The sequence below is a fragment of the Phlebotomus papatasi genome, chromosome 2, assembly GCF_024763615.1.
Source record: "Phlebotomus papatasi isolate M1 chromosome 2, Ppap_2.1, whole genome shotgun sequence".
Taxonomy (NCBI): domain Eukaryota; kingdom Metazoa; phylum Arthropoda; class Insecta; order Diptera; family Psychodidae; genus Phlebotomus; species Phlebotomus papatasi.
Window position 1 is genome coordinate 33639742 of NC_077223.1, and position 21055 is coordinate 33660796.

Genomic DNA, 21055 nt, shown 5'->3' on the forward strand with positions numbered 1-21055 from the left:
AATCTGAAAGTTTTGTGATATTTTGTATAAGTACGATATTTTACGATTTATCAACATCATAAGATCTCTACAAGATGTTTCTTTTTTACTGCTTGAACTCCACGTCCACGGACAGAGCAGTATGCGCAGTATAATCCCTCGATTTTTTCACCTCTCAAAATTTCCACCCCCCGGAGACCACTTTTGACAACAAATCCTCACGTTTCAGACCTCCATAAAAAAATCCTCTCTAAGGAAATTTCATCAGGGAATTCCCTATAGAAATTTCACTAGGTACCAAAGGAATTTTCCACCTATAAGTCTCCAAGATTACCCATCATACGACTTTGAGTGGAAATGCTCGAGAAATTACTCACTAAAGAGTGGAAATTTCCCAAATAGAGCATAGGGGTTTCCATTTGAATTTTCTTCTTTCGGAAAACATGGTAACTTCTTAGGGAATTTTAATTGAATTCCTACAGAAATTTCTATGTGCAATTTCCATTATCGTTCTCTAGGATTTTAAAAGCTACAAAGTATAAAAAGCCACAAAAATTATTTTTTTTTTTTCAAATATTCACTGTTCAACTACGAGTTTTTTCATCTTCTAACAAGAGATATTTAGTTTTTTGACGTATCGATTTATGCCCTGTCCACACTTGCGATTTAAGCCGAGAGACGGCTTAACGTAATTATAATCAAAATAATGATTAAATTACATATCCATCATATTCTGACTAAACCGTCTCTCGGTTTAAGCCGACAAACGGCTTAGTTAGAGGGAAACAAATGGAAAATAATGGGAATTTAGTCAAAAAATTATTTTGATTATAACATTAAGTCGTCTCTAGGCTTAAGTCGTAATTGTGTCTAGAGCATTACTCTTATAGTAACCTTGTTCACCGCAAAGTAGGGTAAGTGTGCCAAATTTCGGCATAGTTGCATGCAAGCGTCAAAGTCTTAAGTTTGAAATGTAATATTTTAAATTCAAATTGATTTTTTTTATTCTTTCTTCTGAAAGAGTGTTGCTTGGAACCTAGTAAAGAGTTTACCGTCTTTTTTTACTCTAAAATTATTCTTAAAACATTTTAAAATGAATAAAAATATAGACATAGCTTTGGTGCCTTATTTCGGCCACCTTCATTCTCATAGTTCCTTGTCCTTCGGGAATTCTTCCAATATCTTTTTCAAGTCATCTCGTTTGTCGAAGCTACATTTTTTGTTATTCTTTTGCATTGTATAATCTCTAGAGTACATAAAATCTAAAAGTTCATGGAAATTTGAGGAACAAAAAAGGTGGCCGAAATTGGAAGCTGGCCGGAATTTGGCACACTTACCCTAATAAAAAAAAGTTTTCTAAAAATTAGGTCCCAACGGCTTAATTTTTAAAATTTTTAATGAAAATTTCAGAAAATAAAAAAATTACAGAAAATATTCTATTTTTCACTCTTTTTGACTCACATTACCCTTTAATTTTAGCACTAAACAATGGTCTTTCCCAATTCGAACTACCATATATATCATATATATTATTATTAAATTAAATTTTGAAGGCTTTGTTAATATCGCCTTTGGTTTTGTGTGCTTGCTGAATTCAGTGTGTTTCCTTTTTTGTTTTTGTGCATGCAAAATATCATATATAAATAGTTTAAAAAAATCCTAATTTCAAAGCTGCCCTATTTCAAAGATGTCATACTGCCCCCTTTATTTTTTCAAATAATGAAGCTCCTAGTTATCCAACGCATAATCTACGAATATTTAAAAAGTTGAAATAAAGTATACTGCAAAAAAAATCTTTTTATCCATTTTTTATACTATTTTACTTTTTGCAGACAAGTATACCTACTCAATATTTTTTTTAAACTTGTTAAAATTTTCTACAGGGGTGACCCCGCGTTATAAATAAGCTATAATGAGCCTCAATTTCGATTTTAAGTATAATTATGAATACATTTCGTGTTCTGTTTTTTTTTTTTTTTAACTAACAGCATTTCTTCAGGAAAAAAACTTTATCGCAATGAACTTGTTTTTGTTGTCGCAGAAAACAAAGAAAAACATTTCACGGAAATTCCCTCACGAATTTCGTGGTAATTTCAAGGTATCTATGAATATTGTCTAGTATATATCTCATTATAAATTCTCACTAAGAAATCACGAATCACGTGATTAACTTAGTCGCTTAGCGAGAAAAAAAGCTCAAATCGGAGAATGGATGCATACTGATTCCAGGCCGAAGTGCGCCTTAATACTAAGCTAAACAATGAAAAGTATGATTTACCTGGAAAGTAGGACGGTGGCGCTGACACTGAGGGCCCTTTCCGGGAGCGCAGGTCCTCAATGTAGTTGGTCCGATTGAGTCCATAAGGGACAAATGGTGGATTCTGGGCGGGTGAATTCTGAAAGCCAGGCCGACGCTTTCGATGCGGCGTGACCACGTAGTTGTCAGGTGAACTATGTAGCAATTGTTCGTGGTCAGGTGGCTTTAGGATTTCCGATTCGGGTGCATGATACAGTACTTTCCGTTTCGTTCGGAACGGATCTAGAAGGCGGCTGGGAATGAGACTCTGCAAACCATACAAAGACAATTCCCATTTATTAAACTTTTGGCTTAGTACTTACAATTGTTTTGTAAAATTGACTTTACTATCCTCTTTTTTTTTATCTAAATTTTTGATCAGATTCTATAGCTCAGATGACTTTAACCCTTTAAGGACGGTTGGGTCACCCGTGACCCATAGAGAAAATAATTTTTCCTGACTACCTGAAGTTATTTCTTTCTAATGTTTTTACCAAATCACAAAGTAGAAAGATGTAGTAATCTAGGATATTTTTTGAAAATCTCCAGCTATTTGCTATAAAAAATATTTGAACTCAAAAATAACGAATTTTCAAATTTTCATATTGGTGCTTGAATTTTAATATTTTTAATATTTCTAATTTTCTTAAGCAAAAACTTCTTGGGACTAAAAACTATAATAAATAATATTTCTCAACAAAGTAAAAATTACAGTTTATTGGTATTTTCAGGAAAGCTTCATAGTTTTCATGGGTCATATATGACCCAATCGTCCTTAAAGGTAAAAAACACCGAATTTGTCTCTAGTAGATTTTCGAAGATTTGAGGTTAGACTGTTTCATGTTTTTGTTTATATGTGGGCAAAATAGTTAATTATTCGTGTAATATTGTGTGATATATCAATTAGCTGAGATTTCCCAGTGCAATACTGACTGAAGAAGGTAATATTTTGATAATTTATAAGATACTTCTGCGTATATGTTGTAAATTAACAACTTTTTACTCTTGTACATGACTTCAAAAATGGAAAAAAAATTTCATGATCAATGAACCCGAAATCATCTACATATTATGCCCGGAAGATAGCGATGATGCCGACAATCTTGTCTTGAATGAAAGCGACATAATATATTTGGAACCAGACGTGGATGAAGTGGACTTTGAAGTCTTCATCGAAAATGCATCAACTCCGGAAGAACTCCCGGATCCACAGCAATGTGCAACTGTACGTCTTAAATTCTTAGAGACAAGCAACATTGCACCTTCCCATTACCATCAAACATGTTTCGAAGAAAACTGAGGTCCAATTGTATTTGTGAGGCATGCGAAATTTATCTCTGTGTTACCAGTACTCGCAATTGTTTCGATGAATATCATAAAAATTAAAAATGAAGTAAATAATACATTTTTTCATAAAAAATATTGTTTTTGTGTACAAGTCTTCAGGAGTCTTTGAGACCAAAAATTGAATAAGATTTTTTAAAATTAATTTTTGATCGTTTTAATTTTTACTCGTACTCTAAATATTTTATTTATTATTAAAAATATATTCAAGTTATTTATCCTTCAAAAATAACAGAGCAAACGAGTAAACTAGTCGTCTGGAGAATTTAGTACTTTTTTACCTTTATGGACGATTGGGTCATATATGACCCATAGTTTTCCAGGACTCCTAGGGATGGGAAAATTTCTTTTTAACCGTAAATCTCTTATTTAGGCTAAAATATCGAGGGAAACTTGATTTCATTGAATTTCGCTCGGCGGAAAGCTTCTCGTCCTTAAAGGGTTAAATGTTGGAAAATATTTCATTAAAAGTGGAAATTTATTAAAATAAAAAAAAGTTAAAGTTTAATAAATTTTTATCAAAAATTCACCTAAAAATTATTCATAAGAAAATTAAGCTGAAAAACCTTATTTTTCAAAATGTGTTCCACATTGTCCACATGTTTTTAAAGTAATTAAATATTAAATCTTCGAGCTAAGATTTTAAAAGCTATCAAGTGCTTACCTTACTAGGCGCATTGGCTATCGTTTCGACATCCACATGGCCCCCATCGTCGGAGTCATCTTGGCGGGTACCTAAAGACAAATTCACCGGATCTGACGAACTTCTCCGTCTGCCTCCGATTGCATCGAATTTTTCATCTTCCCTATCACCACCCTCCTCATCTGCCTCATCCTCTGCCTCATCCGCGGACTCTTCCGTCCGCCTCGAGATCGTGTCATTCCGCGCCGTATCCACACTCAAGCGCCTCTCTTCACTACTCCTATCTCGACTTCCGCCTCTAACCTCCGCTTCTGTCTCCTCATCCAGTTCCTCTTCCGCTTCTACTTCCTCCCCCTCAGCTTCTGCTTCTTCCTCACTACTATTCCCACCCACTCGCTCACGCTTCACGTGAACACGCGAATGTGTGGAATCACGACTCTTGGAACGTCGCCGGCGTCCAATATCGCCCTCATTGCTATTTATGTCGGTGTGTGTGTCGCCCCCTTTGGCACCGCCGCCACCATCACCTCCGCCCCCGTCTGGAATGAGAATGACTACAAAATCACCCCAAATTTGCCGAATCTCTCTGTTCCACCGCAGTGGCATGAAGAATTTTCTTTCCACAAACTCACCTAGCTCTGTTTTATCGTCCGTCCGCCACACACCTGGCTTTATTTGCAGGAGCGCTAGCAGATCATGGAGGTGTTCAACCTCATTGGCGGGCACACAGGTCTGGCCAGAGTATAAAAAATCCATGAGGAGTCGAAAGTACTTGGCCTGCACGTCAGGAAAGTGGACGGTGGTTACGGACTCAATGGTGGGTGTCTCCTCAAGGAGCCGCTTTACAAGCGGACTCGCCGCCGCCAGCACCAATTTGTGTGCCCGCAATGTCTCTCGGCCCTCGCAGATGAGCAACAGATCAGCCGGATGCTCACCACGAAAAGCCGCACCGATTTCCTGGAGGATGCACTCGCCGTGTTTGCTGTATTGCAACATCAGCATCCTAGCTGAAACGAAAAGCAAGGGGGTCTGCCTTTAGAGATAAATCCTGAATCACTTGACTTTTTATGCATAGACAATTTTTTTAAAATTTTAAATTGCTTCTTGTGCGTAATTTAATCTTCCATTCTTCACAATAATATATTTAGGCCTAAAACGCAGCCAAAATCCCGAATGTTCAAAATCCTGAAAGGGATGAAATTATATGGAGGAAAATGTTTAGAATAATTTCCCAAGACACAGAAGATTTCCCTTTGCCTCCAGAAAGCCCGGGTGTAATCGCAAATGTAGCTATGACACGTTTAAGAATTCGGGATTTTGGCTTTCGGAATTTTGGCGTTCGGGATATTGGCTTTCAGGATTTTCGCTTTCGGGATTTTGACCCTAATGTATCTAAAAAAGGGGTTGCGAAGCGTGCCTGGCTTTGCGAAATGCTCGAACTCGTGACTTAGATGCTATACCGCAAAACCAGTTTACCGGTTCTCTACCGATTTGAACCGATTCATAAATCTCTCAAAAGATCCCCCAGAATAGTTTTAAAACTAATAGGATTGATTTTCAGATTAATTTTTTTTATCGGTTATAAACCAGTTCATTACCGATTCAAAACCGATTGGAACGGGTGCAGTTTTATAGGAAATTCCAAGACCTTTCCAACGAACCCAAACATGACCTCATTCGCTTGATAAATGCGCTCTCTAGTGTCTTTTTAACCTTTGACCTTGAAAACCCGTTATTAGGAATGATTCAACGGGATTTTCGTGTAATGACGAAATGTCCGCCTGGATCATCTCTAAAACATATACAAAAATAAAAAAAAATCGCACGACGCGTTTTCGAGCAATCCCAAAAAAAAACATAGTTTTGGAGGGGGAGGTCTTGGAATATCTGACAAATCTGAACCGAATTAGTTCTAATCGAATATAAACCGATTTTCAATTCAGTAACCAATTATATTACATTTAATCCATTTTGGGCTATTTTTTGAGTAATTTAAATCAGTAAAAAGTGAATAATGCGAAAGTGCTTTTGAAGTATAGCATCTAAGGACTTCGAAAAACCTGAGGATTAACCGAAAGACGCTTTAGCGCAATTAGGATGAAATCGGACGTTATACACTTATGAACAGCTTACGAAAATTTTAAGTTCTTACCTAAAACAGGTTTCGAAAAATCATAAAATTATCAGCTTATGACGTGATTAACAATTTTGTGATTTTCCTTTCTTTGGTAAGAATTTAAGATTTTTTTAAGCAGTCTATAAATGTATAACGTCCATAAGTGATGACTTTACCCTATATTCCAAATTCCAAATAATAGATAAACTACATTTCCATAATTTTCTACTATATGCCGTCTCTCGACATTACCTGTAAGTCTGTCCTTGATAGGCCTTTGGCCTAATGCCCAAAACACACTTACGGTTTGACTCTTTAAGGACGAGACGCTTTTGCGGACCGATAATCTACAATAAAATGAACCTATAAACAAAACTTGTAAAATGTCTTACATCTGACCTTGAAAAGTCTAACAGAGTCTGATTCGGTGTTATTTTCTGCCTCTATGGACAATAGGAACAAAAATAGCATAGAAATTTAAATCCATTTTCTGACAATACCAACACTCTTAGAAAAATTTAGTCTCAACTACCTCATATACAGTTATGGAAACTATAAAATAAAGTAAGCATAGACCCATCGATATATTTAGGTAGGGTAACTAAATGAAATAGTTGAATAATATTAGTTATAGTATCTTTTTCATTTAGGTATCATAACTAAATTAGATTAGTAACGGGTACTATAACATATTAGTTCCAATAACTAAATAAATGTGGTTGATACCCATATTATTTGCTGTAATAACTAGGGGAAAGTACTCTCCCTTCGAACGTTCATGCCTTCGAAAGTTGTGAATTTCTTTTGGTTTTTCTAAAAAACTTACACATTTCTATTAAATGTTAGTTAGTTTATTATCAATTACGAGTCTCCTCCAAAAATAGAGGCCCTAGTGATTCGTTTTTATGCTTTTATTAGAAAAAAATGAAAATGGACTTAAAGCTTCATTTTAATATTGAATTTTACATGTGTTTTTTCCTATTTAAAATGATTTTTGGGAAAACGTGACTAGTGTGAATGATAAAGGGTTAATTAATGTTGATTTTATCGTCAACATTGCTTTTCTCGAGAAGGATACCATTTTTGTGGGTGGTGGATAACTTGCAAAACCACCCATACCTTGCCTTCGAATTTAAGAATTTCATGCCTTCGAATGCTTATCTAGTAACACTACCGCCATTTAATATGTCATATGTTATTCCACAACCTCACATATTTATATATGTTTTGCTCCACATTGCTCTCGAAAAATCCTCAAGTATTCTAGTAGTAAAGCAAATAAATTCACCGTCTCTGCTGACTAAATGCATCGTATATATGTACTTACTTAAAAGTAGGATTATTCTTGTATCGTGAGGAAATTACAAATTTTGCAGCTTTATTTTCATTTCACCCCAATCGGAATGGTGATAGTGTAATGTGTTGTCTTTTTGAGAGTCTGGAAATAATGGTCCGATGAAGATGTTTAAAAGTCTTCAAATCGGTACGTGGCTAGTTATTTCATTGCTCACCATGATGATCTTGCAGGATCACAAAAAGGCAAGACATTTGATTGATATCATTTAAGAAACAATTCCAAAATTTTGTTTTTATTTCTTTACGGAAACAAAATAACCTCAGTTTATTGACTTCAAAATGGCATGAAGTATCACGTATCACCCTTCTCTTTTTACAGTCGTATTTTAAGGTTGTCATATCGATAATATGGCTTTTCCAACGATTTATTCCTATTGGAATAGCAGTATTTTAGAAAAATTGGAAAAGATTCTTTCTGTTAGCGTTTTTCTATGTAGTGATAGTTTGAGTGAGTGTATTAGACCTCAGGCTAATCAATAATAGATTGTTTAGTGTTTCGATAGAAATATTTTCCGAGAAAATTCTAGATTCAATGGCATGCACCGTTACATTCTAAGGCAAAAATTGTACCATGCCTTGGACCAAATCGACCGTAGTTTTTTATTTACCTCATAAAAAGAAACTAAGGGATTTTGAATGGTAAATGAGATAAGCATGGGTTCTCAATTAACTAGAGATTTTTTTGGTGTTATAAAAATTGGGATTCATTTTCGATTTTTCCAGAAAAAAATTCATCACGTTCGAACTTCATATTTGTGGTCCAACCTAGAGTACTTTTCCCTATATCATATTAGTTATGGTTACTATATAGCTCGAAAAAGCTTCAACACAAATGTAAAAATTCACTCTTTACTATTGAAAAAGTTGTCAGAACTTTATGAAAATATAGGCCCATTTATTTGCATTAATTGTGAGAACTAAAAGGTATTAGTTGTTACCTTATGTTCCTTATTAATTTTGCCTTATGTTCTCACTACTAATAAATTTATTACGAGTAAAATGTTTTCAGATTATAAGAACTACCTATTTTAAATAGATTTGATAATAATCACCCGATCAACTATAATTTTCATTAGCAATGATATCTAAACTTTTCTAAGAGTGAATGAATGATAATTTTCGTTCTTATGAAAACATTGTGTATAAGTAATGTAGTTTCTATTCCCAAAAGGGGTTTCTTAAAAAATGGAAATATAAAAAAAAAATCGTTTATCAGTGCGGTCATTTGAAAATTCATCACTTTTGAGTTTAAATATTTACTATACTAATACAGCAAAAAGTATGAGATTAGCAAAGAATCCAAAGAATATTCTAGTTTCCCACAACCTTCCACTTTACGATTACGTTCAAACCTTAGAAAGAAATAACTTTAGGTTGTCCCAAAAAATTATTTTCTCTATGGGTCAGGGATGACCCGATCGTCCTTAAAGGGTTAAGTCGAGAAACGGTATTTAGTTAGTGGGAAACTGCTGGAAATTTAGTCAAATCATTATTTTTAATTATAATTTCGTGGCAAAAAGTGGTACCTTGACCCAAGTTAGCGATCATTTGAAGCTTTCAAAAAATCCTAAAATCGAGCTCAATATAAATTTCGAATTTTGGTTTTCGAAATGAAAAAGAAAAAAGAAAACACTGTAAATAAAATGTGTTGAATTGAAATATTCTTTTAGTGCTTATGGACTCAGTTTCCCATTCATAAGTTTTATCACACTAAGACTCACAAGAACATTTCACCGACTTGGCGTGATTAGTCATCTGAGAATCATTCTACATCTCATCGTTAGATTGGAGAAAAAAAAAGACAAATAGATGAGAACTAGGGAAAGGTGTTACAAGAAAATAACTTTGATGAGAGAATTTCCGCTAAAACCACCTCCGGCTGAGTCAGGAGGAATTCATGGAATTTTCCACGTGACATTTCACGTTATTCTCATTTTGCGGGAAATACGGCAAATCTGTTAGCTGGGAATTTTTACTATGGGGCGAGATTGAAGTTGTGCATAATGGGAATTGGAGTTTGGCCCAAGGGAAGTGACGCAATAGGGCAATTACAATAGCACTTTTACTTTCCTTTTTGCATGTAAAAGAAGAACATGAAGAAAATGTATGACATAAACTATGGCGCCTTTTTTGTATGCCTTTTTTTCCAGTGTCTCTCTATCCATATAAACTTTTACTTTCGAAATTCTCTGCGTAAGTTACTTAAGCTCTCCATTTCTCAAGACTTATTCCTCATCGTCAGACACTCTCTAAGTCTTTCCACAATCTCTTGTTTCCCTTACCTTCCCCAGTAGCTTTTTTTTTCAATTTAAAATGCTTCATTTTTTCTCTCTCTCTCTTTTACAACTAAACATAAAAAGAAAAAGACGCGCAAGAGTGAGCTTGTGGCAAAAAAAGCTCTCTCACAAAATGTGTAATTTTCGCGCCATTTACGTTTTAGTGTGCGCATGTAAGTGTGGACTTTATTCAACAGTGGGCAATAACAAAAGAGTTTCACATTATTTATTGTGTCTTACTTCTTTTTTTTATTCTCTCCTTCTCCACTTCACTTCTTTTCTCTCTGTATATGTCTCTCATTCGCGGACTTATGTAAGGCAGCAAAACTTCGAGGCGTGCGCGTTTTCCCCCCTTTTTTTCGGATCGAGTGTGACCCTGAAAATTTATAATTCCGCCGCTGTCTCAACTATTTTTTTCTTCTTCTGTTTGTGTCTCTCTTTCTCCTACTTCAAACTACTTTTTTTTTCGTGTGCTTCCTGCAGAGTCGCTTATTATTTACTTTTTCACCTTCTTTTGCGTTCTTATTCTCCAAGCTCTCTCATCTTTCTCTATGTCAACCTTCTTGACCTTTTTTGTCCCTTTCAATTTTGTAGAGCATCATTCTCTTTTTGCCAAAAATAGGTTATTTTAGACATAACCTATATGAAAATATAGGGTATGATCAAAATATTTCATTGCTGATTCATTTAAATTTGGGAATTAGTCACACAGATAAAGAAACTTCATGCGTAAAGTTGAAAATTTTGAATATTTTTTTCACTGCTTTACGATTGCATCAAATTTTACCATGCATTAACCACATGTTAATTAAATATTTAGTTCCATAGCATTTTGTAATTGGATAGTTTTGAGGACTAATTTGCTTTTTAAAGTCTGTGACACCCAAGTAGCAAAAACTTATGCTCACGATGTAAATTTCAGTACGTATTGACTTAGTGCTGAAGCTCTCGAAAATCATATGATTAAACGCAACACACAAAGAAAGCAACATAACCATGAAGGAAATATTTCTCTGTATTATCTTCCGTTTTGTTAGTCACGTTGACGTCGGCACTTCGACACTAAACGTACATCCATTTTAATTGCTGTTTTACTATTACAAATTTGATTATTTGGTTTCTAACTAATCCTTCCCTCGGCTTAAGCCGAGAAATAGGCATTGTCAGTGGAAAATTGATGGAAATGTAATCTAATTATTTTTTTGATTAATTACGTTAAGCCGTCTCTCGGTTTAAGTCGTAAGTGTTTCTACCCAGCGAGAACAGTTAGCTGAAAATAGGTGCGTGTTCAGCATACTTTTGCTGAATCCATCAGCAAAAATGTGCTGACCGGTCAGCAGTCGCCGAACAAAAAATGCTAACCAAATATATGGAAATGGCACTGACTCGCGAATTTTCGTTTACGGATAGTTTAGTTAGTTTAGGGTTAGATTCAGCTGAAAATACAAAAATTTTCAGCTGAATTGAAATCGGTTAGCATTTGGTGCTCGCTGGGTAGCTAGGGCACTAAAAACGTTAAAACGGCGTCGTCATGCCTTAATGTCGTTCGTTCCTACAATCATGCATTGCCACTTGGGTAGTTTCAGGCACAAATTATGATCATTGGGCTTTGGGACTATTCCGCAAAAAGAAAATAAATAGAACTAAATCTTACAGCATACTCTCGCTTATCCGTGAAAGATGGTGAGAGAATTCTGATATGATGAGTTATTCACGTGAGAAATTCATCGCTCTGAGATCTCCCTTAAAAAGCGTTTTGTGAAGTTTACGCAATGACTAACATGTGAATTCTTAGATAAAGGAAGAGGGAAGGGAGGCTACTTTGAGCTGTTAGAGGCTACAATGTTGTACGATTTTTTCACATAATATTTTTAAAATTCAACTATCCCAAGGACAATTTTATGTCACCCGAACACAGAGTTCACGGATAAGGGAAAGTCTACTGTAATAATATCCTGTAAGTTTCAATTGGGTTTAAGATTTAATAAAAATGGTAACAATAACTCTTCTTGATTTTCATTGAACTTTGAAGAAAACAAAACAATTTCTTATAGCTCCCAGAACGCCTGATAGTTTCTTTCTGAGGAGCAATTTTCGAGAGTACAAATGGATCAGTTCCATTTCCAAAATTTAATGCACTATTTTAAGTATTTTCGAGAACTACCAAACACAAAAAGTTATTGAGCAAGAACTTATACAGTAGACTCTCTCTCAATTGGGCATTTGCGACAAAATGTCATCCGGTTTATCGATAGATTTGGGCGTTAAAGCCTTTGTAAATTCCACAAAAAGCGCTAAACTATAAAGAATCACGACAGCTAATTTGAGCGAATTAGCTTCATAATTAAATGTGAAAATTGTCAACAAAATTCTTCGCGCGATTGAAAAAGAGCCGATTGAGCGAGAATACTGTAGTTCAATTTCACTGCTATTTGTTTAAAAGTAAGAAAAACATAAGATTTTGTCGTAACTTTCTTATTAGTTGGTTGATTTTGATAATTTTATATGCAAATGAAACATCTTTTGTAATTCTAAAACTCATTTGCATATTAAAATATCATTATATCGTGTTAGACCTTGTGCTTTAGTCAAAACACTAACGTATATATATTCAACCTCAAATTAACCTAAAAAATTATTGTTATTATATATTTTGTCTGTAATGCTCAACGCACAATAACTTTTGTTTTGTAAACATGTTTTTGACATTTCAATGAGAGTGAGTGAGATCTAGATCTAGTCATCTCGCTCACTCTCACAGAAAATTTTGAAAATATATTTACAAACAAAAGTTATTGTGCGCTGGGCATAATAGTTAGGGCAGTATTTTGGTAACAGTGATGGTTAGTAAACATCAATTTTCAAATTTTGAATAATAAATTTTTAATGCACGAATAAAGAGAAAATTATGGATAAGAATCACGATAGCTCAGACATGATTAAAAGTAATTTCTGATTAACTTTACGTTAATTACTCACCAAAAATAAGTATTTTACTGACCAAAAATATATACTCCATTTCAAACCTTGAAATGAAGAGTTCGCACTCTTTGTGATCATTTTAATCTTCCCTTTGTCATTAAAGAAAAACTTTAAAAGCTGGAAGGCAAGCAGAGCAGAAAAAAAACTTTAGAACACGCGAAATTGTGGAATTTCCAGGTATAAAAGAATATTTTTGTCTCAAGTCAATTAATGCAAATTCTCGACTATTCTTTCTCATTGCTTTTTCCACTCTACCTCGCATTTTATGCATAAACACCGCCAATTCATTCATTTTAGGTCTCTCTCCCCATCACGAGGTTCTTAAATTACACGTGAATGCTAAAAAGAAAGACTAATGTTTCTGCTTCCTTTCCTCAGAAAAGTGTATAAATTTCACATCTTTTGGTGCGTGATTCACACAAAGAACAACTGAGAAAAATAAATTAGTTATTAATATTTTTCTCTCGTTTCAACTTTAGAAGTGAGAAGAGAATATGCAGAAATTCACTTTTTAATTGTACAAGTGAAAAAATCTCTCCATAAATAGATAATAGTTGCAATTAACACACAAGGAAAGAATGTTTAAGAGAAAAAAAAATAATAATAATAATTCTCATGCCATTTTATTTTCCTTGGCATTGACTGAGACGAGTGTGAAGCACGCTAGAATACTGCTAAAATATTTGATTTGGACTATTTGAATTTCCTCACGGCATTTTCGTATGTGTAAATTGAGGTGGAAATTTTCCGGGAAAGAGAGAATAGAGAGCTCCTACTGACCTCCTTCCGGGCACTTTTTTTTCGTTATCAGCCAAGGTTACCCAGAGACATACTCAAAGCCGGACGAAGGAGAGCTTTGCGATAAAAGAACATGAAATTATTCTCTGTGCGCATTAGAATGTTAACTCGGGCCCAAGTATAAACGTATGCGTAGACATTTCTTAAATACGTATAAGAGGTTAAGTGCAAAAGTTGAATTTCAGAACAGAACCTATAAAAAGATGAAGTATATATTTAAGGAGCAAGTATCTCTTAAGATGTATGAAAAGAAATCATTCTTTTTAACGATTTTAGTTAGGATAGTTAGGATTATCACAATTTGCGGTTATGTTAGAGTAGTTTTTTTGGTAAAAACGACACCAGAATTAAAGGTTGCAAAAGCACGTCATTGTAGAGGAAGTGCGCCAAATTTCGGCCACTTTGAGCGTAATTTCGGCCATGGAAATAAATTAATTAAAATTATGTATGTTATCTTCGAATAGTCAATGAATTCATTTTGCTTTTAAATATTTATTCATTTTAGGATGTATTAACACAAAGACTGTTAAATTTTAGGTATAATTTGAATATAAATTGCGTCGTAAAAACTCAGTGTGGAAAGAGTCTTACAAAAAATGTGACAGATCGATAGTGTTTCTAGCAGTCTTACGATATGTGGTGAAGTGCAAAAGGTTTTCCTTCGATGTTTTTAATGAAAATTGATTAATCTTAATTAAAGATTGTTTCTGTTTATGTTAATAGTGAATCAATCTTTCAATTTCTAGTGAAATTTCCCAGCTAGATCCTGTATTTCGCGTAAAAAAGTAGATAATTTGTATCATTGTTATTAGGAGTTGTTTTTTAGATTTTTCATGTTATCAACCATAGTATGAATATTCTGTGATGGTGAGTTATTCACGTGAGAAATTCACCGCTCTGAGATCTTCCCTAATAGGCGTTTTTTGAAGCTTTTGCAAAAACTAACATGTGAATTCTTAGATACTGCAAGCATTGTAAGTGTTTACCGTGGCACTTTTTGTGAGAAATTCACGAAACACCTACAAAGGCGATCTAAAAGTTGTGAGTTTCTCACGTGACAAACTCACGAATAGCAGAATATGTCCCTAGGGGGTGTATTCTGCTATTCGGGAGTTTCGCAGATGAGTACGAAAATCAAGAAATGCGCATTATTTTAGTGAGGTTGACTAGAACTTTCCTTAGTAAACATAGTGTGTTTCTCGATTTTTGTACTCACGTGAAAAACTCCCTTAATAGCAGAATATGCCCCCAGGGTATGAATTTTGAAATGCGTGAATTACTCACATGAGAAATTCACGGCTTTTAGATTGCTTTTTATACGTGTTTTGTGAGGATTTCACAATAAGTGTCATGTAAAACATTTACATCATGTAAGAATTCACATGACAGTTTTTGCTACTGCTTCGTAAAGCGCTTACTAAAAGTAATACAAGAGCGGTGAATTTCTCATGTGAATAATTCCCTATCCTAGAATTCATACCCAGCAGGGGAATTCTATAATGCTCTGGCAATGCCATGTGACAAATTGGGCTTGAATCTCAGGAGAGCCTTTTCGATAATGTGATTCTGTAGCCGTGACATTGCCATTTCAGCTCACGTGACATTGTCAGAAGTCACATATTTAATATTCCTGGCAATTCAAATGACAATTAATTTTGTTAAACAAATCAACCAAGACAGATTTTATTTGCATAATATCACTAAGTAAAGGGATTTCATTGAAATAATCAGTAAATTGCATTTTCGTACTCATATGATATGTCAAAAAAAGCTCGATTGACATTGTCATTTTTCGAACTCACGCGTGACAATGCCACGAAAATTACAGAATTCCCCTACAGGATAGCATAAGCTTACTTAATAACAAAATCTTTTGTCATTATTAATAAGGTGCGGAGTTCCTAGTACTTTCCTAATCAAATTTGAGAATTGAACATGTTTTTGAGGTTATCTCCTTATATACTCTTATGCCCTAGACACACTTACGACTTAAGTCGAGAGATGACTTAAGTGGAAAATTATGGAAATGTAGTTTAACCATTATTTTTTATATATTTACGCAAAGCCGTCTCTCGGCTAATCTTCAGGTCTGTCAGGGCCCTTACTCTGCCTCAGCGCCCCTAGTGTTTGCCTGAAAAAGTTCATATGAACCCAAAAGTTAGAGTTAGCTTATTCACTAAAAGTTTTGAAACATTTTAAGCCACCAATACTCCAAAGGTCAAGTTCATAATTGTCCAATGCAGAACCACTTAAGTAGTGAAAATCTCTGACATTCCTCTGATGGAAAGCAGATCAAATTGCGCAAACCCATGCGCCATGAAAGCTTATCAGTAGCCAGCCGGGTTGGCGCGTAGATTTCCTTGGGATATTTTGCGTGTGACAAAAATTCACGATATTTTGAATGTTTTTTGGGTGGAAATTTCTCACTGCTGTAGACATAATTTCTTCATCATATCTCCCATATCTGCCCATAAATCAAATAGCAGAGCTTATCGCGAAGGTTTCTCTAGCACTTCTTTCTCCCTCAACACTTCTCATTCGCCGTCTTAGTGCCATGTTTGTGTCATATTTCGGCGCGACGAAATATTTCTTTTTTTTTTGGGCTTTTTTAGCCCCTCCTTAGCCCCTTCTTTCCAGCTATTTTCCTCTATCATACTTCATACATACTGTCTCAAGGTTGATTTTGTTGCGAAAGTGAGAGAAGAACATTCCAATGGTCGATAGATTGAATATTTAATCTATCTCTTTGTGCTTTTGGCATTTGGTGGTTAGATATAATTTTCAGTTAGAGGGGAAAGTTTGAGGTGTAAAAAAGTCAAAAGGAGAAGAAAAAAAAACTTACAAGATGTGAGATAAACAAGTAACAAGGCAAGAGTGTTTTCGCAATTTTTCTCCAGTACAAAATCACCATGAGAATTGTGAGATAATACGCAATTACATTTGTCACTCTCCATATAAACGAATACATCACGCGAATTCCATGATTTTCCCGCCTTCGCGCCTTTTTCTCCACCATGGAAAAAAGGCGCAATTTTCTCATCTCCAATTCTGGAGAACAAAAAATATAAATCGAAGTCTTGTTATATGGAAACACTCCTCTAAAAGAATGACATCACATTCTATCCATTGAGAAGAACACCCAAAAAAAAAAAACATTTCAAAAAGCTTTTTCAAATGTTAGATAGAGAGAAAAAATAAAACAAGAAAAGCAAAAATAAAGTCCAAACTGAGATTGATCTTTTGATGTGAAAATAAAAGATAATAAAAAGTATATAGCGAGAGAAAAACAAGAATGACACAAAATGTGAGTCATACTACTAATCTCCGGTGTTACATTCTATTTCGTAGTACAATTGCTGAAAGAAGCGAAAAATAAAAAAAAAGTAAAATAGTCCAAAGAGATAAAAGATCAATTTTCGATTGACTTCCCGCGCATTTTTCCGCGCACCTCACCCACCAAATGAAAAAAAAAATCAATTTACCAAGTCAATTGCGCATGCGAAATTTTTCCAATTTATAATAGTATTTAATACTTCTCTTGTGCGCATAAGAAATACACTTTTCCACCCCCTTTTGCCCGATCAAAATCCCATCGAAGGAAAACACCATGATTTATTCACAATGTTTGTTTTTTTTTTTACTTCTTCCTCTCTATATGCATTCAACTCTTCCAATATTATTCGTGACTAGTGATTCATGAAGGAAATAATCGAGATTGAGTCGACTAGAGTGCTAAATTCAATTAACCCCTTTGAAATGATTGAACATTTTTAGCTGACTCAACCACTAATATCGTTTTTTTTTATTGCTCTAAGCTACACTAATGCTTTTGGTTAAAATATTTGGTGGAATTTCATGCTCTTAAACTAAATCCAAATTGATTTATTTCCATTGCACAGACTGTTTTGTGAAATTCTCTTTTAGCAATATTTTCAACATAGTTATTGAGGATTTAATTTGTAATTTTTAAGTATGAAATAAACTTTGAAGAAATTTGGAAATATTAATAAAATGATCTTTAAATTAATTGAGATAAAATAGAAGACTTTTCTATGCATAAACTTAATAGGACATAGGACAAGTTTTATAAACCAAAAAGATGAGTTTTCTATAATTTTAAAATATTTTTGTTTTAATTTTAAAATATACAATACCGACGCATGACCTATTAAGTCCAATGCAGTCGGGTTGGAAATTTCAAGATCTTTCCAAAAAAACCAAATTTAAGCAAATCGGTTGAAAAATAGGCGATCCAAAGTGGCTAAACTTTGATCTTCGAAAGTTCGATATCGAAATGTTTTTCGAACATAGGTGTCCAAGGACAAAATATTCGCCCTTAATGGCCTCTAGACACTAGAGAAATTTATGTCCATATTGAAACAAATTCCCTACGCTCGTGTAGGAAAAACTTTTCAATATGGACATAAATTTCTATAGTGTGCAGAGGCCATAATGTGAGTTAATTTTGAAGAAAACTCCATTATGAAGTTAAATCTTAATGAAAAGGCTTTATCGGAAACGAGCTTTCGAGGTTCGCAATTCGAACATTCTTAATAAGCGGAAAATTTTCGGTGTCCCAAATGGGATTCAAACCTGGGACACTTACAATGCTAGAACATATGTCATTAACCTCATCTTTCCAGAATTTTCCAATTTGTTATATTCTATCATTTTAACTTCTCTTTTGTTTGTATTACGGTTATCTCATTTTAAATGTTTGACGATAATAGAACACACGGGTAACCTATATCTGTTTTCAGTATTTCACTACTACAATTGATACACTACTACGACAACTACTATTGTAGTATCGATCCTATATACGATCCTGTATACGATCCTTAAAGTGTGGTTAAAGCAAAACCTGAAAAGTGAATCTAAAAGTGTTTCCGTATCATAATAAATATTTATTTATAGTGTGCATGTGCATAGTGCGTAATTCTCCTATTTAGCATAGTTATACTCTAAAGTGAGGTTATGTACGACCTAATCTTGAAAAAATAATTAAAAAAATAAGTCAATTTCATGTCAAATTTTCTTAACAATTCCAAAATATCACTTATTTCTTATAGAATTTAACAACACAGTTCAAAAACATAATTAATTGTCAGGATCTTTAACGTTTTAAGGTTAGAATATTGTTCATTTTAATTCCAACAAACGAAAATAAGGTAATGTGCCCTAAAGTCGGCCGGTTCCCCAACGCGATCGGTAGAATTATTAATCATTTTTATAACGCTTTATAGCCGATGTGAAATTTTCTCTGATTTGCATTAGGGGAAAGTGCCCATGCTTGATACCATTGGAAGCTTCGTAATGACTAAATTTTTCCTATGTTTCTCAATAAAAGTGACTCCGCAATATATTTTAAAAACTGGCCACTTTCCCATAGTTTTTAAAATATCGTTGCGATGAGTCACATATATATTGTGAACCATAGAAAATTAGTCATTACGAAGCTTCCCATGGTATTAAGCATGGGCACTTTCCACTATGTATAATATAATAGATCTTAGAATGTTAGACTGGTTTTACACTCAGCCATATTACAGCAAATCTATGTAAATTGAATAAATAACTGCACTGGCCAAGTTGATGAACCAGCCGGCCACAGAGCACTTTACCTTAGTGATCAAAAAAATGTTTGAGGGCATAAATTGGAAAATATTGCCTACGATTTTTTAAGGTTAGACTTAACCTAAAAACCAAATCTATTGCTAATAAAACTAATAAATCTATTACTTAACCAAAATAGAGCGTTCTTGAGAATGATTCTCAAAAGTAACACAGTCACGCTGTGATAGATGTTCTATGTTAATATGTTTCCCCTTTCCACAGCAAGTAAAAGACAAATAAAATCTGAAAAACTGTAGAAGCTTAAAGGGTTAAAAAAGAACAACAAATTGCACGAGTGAGACCTTCCTAGTAGAACATATTAGACAAAAATATATTTATACAATGGCAAAATTGCACGGGTGTGTTCTAATTTTCAGCACAAAATACCAAACAAATAAAAAGACTGTGTCAGTGAGAGTGAGATGCAAAATACCCATAGAAAACTCTAATCTATGTCATTCCAATTCAGTGCGGGATTATGTAATTTTATTTTATTTGAGGCTCAACAGTCTCAATTTTCCCGCGCATTTGCCATTTATTGCAATTACACTCTTTTTTCCACACTCTATCTCTTTCACACTCGTCTTTCTGTTCATTGACAATTTTCTGTGAATAACAAAATGAGATGAATTCTTCTCTATATATCTATATTAAGTTTGATGAGAAAAGAGATATATACAAAGAGTATGCAAAAATTCCCAACATATTGCCTGGTTTAGACTTCAAAAGGCGCATACAAAATATCCAGGTCAGACCAAGAAAATAGGTTAATACTTCATTAGAATATCAAATGACCACCCAATTGATGTTGCAAGATATTGTAAATTTTATTTTTGATTTTTTTTTGCTATTTTTTTGTGAGTTTTGTGAAATAAATTAACAATTTTAGGTAGACTACAGGATATCTCTATTTTCATTCACTCTTATTTTCATTCGGTGTCATTCATTGCACACGAATCCACAAACTAATTCCTCAAACAATTGCCAACATTTTCTCAATTGAATTGTGCCACAAAAATGACCATAAATTACAAATGTTGTGGGTGAAGTTATCTTTGGTGACATATAAATAAATTATTTATAATTTTATTCTTAAGAATTTCCAACAAAAGCTCTCAATTAAAGCTAAAATTTACGTTCTTGAATTGCAGTAATGGTGCATTCAGAAATTAAACGTCTTTTTTTGAAAATGTTTAAATTTTATTTGGCGTTGTGTGTTACCATTAGATACATGCATTGCACGTGTGCTAAAAAAGTTTTTACAAATCATAGATACGGGTAATTTTGCACCCCTGATTTTTGTAAGCTTCTTTCTTTAATTTAAGCACTTAAGGGTAGTCCATTGACCATTAAGGAACTAAGGATAGTCTAAAAATCTTTCTTAAGTGCTAGAATTAAAGAAAGGCTTACGAAAGTCAGAGTCAAAACAGGGATACTTTCAAAAGATCCCCGGTGATCCTTTCATTTCCACCAGTGAGGAGAATGGATAAAGTTCTCGAACAATTAAAAAGAGGATTAAAGAATATTCTGCAACTCTTGGTAGAAGTAGAACTTTCTTCTAAAAACGCATTTGAATAGCATTGTTACTCAAGAGTAAAAATAATAAATATCTACTGCAGAGGTGTGCAAGAACCGTTTGAAACCGAAAA

At 34.0% G+C, this 21055-nt stretch overlaps 1 protein-coding gene across 8 annotated transcripts in view; it reads right to left on the reverse strand.

Moving 5' to 3' along the window:
* Positions 1 to 21055, reverse strand: part of LOC129803564 (transcription factor Ken 1) — a 62674-nt gene that overhangs the window by 7595 nt on the left and 34024 nt on the right. For 5 of the 8 annotated variants that reach the window (XR_008751869.1, XM_055850228.1, XM_055850227.1 and 2 more), the window contains exons 3-5: positions 4895 to 5265; positions 4284 to 4816; positions 2258 to 2543 (exon numbers count right to left, since the gene is read on the reverse strand). Coding sequence is in view for 7 of the 8 variants with exons in the window: in XM_055850228.1 (XP_055706203.1) it covers positions 2258 to 2543; positions 4284 to 4816; positions 4895 to 5265 (1190 nt within the window). In the remaining variant the exon portion in view is untranslated. Of the gene's footprint in view, positions 1 to 2257; positions 2544 to 4283; positions 4817 to 4894; positions 5270 to 21055 lie in introns of all 8 variants that reach the window. The other 3 variants (XM_055850233.1, XM_055850231.1, XM_055850230.1) reach the window with 2 other exon arrangements.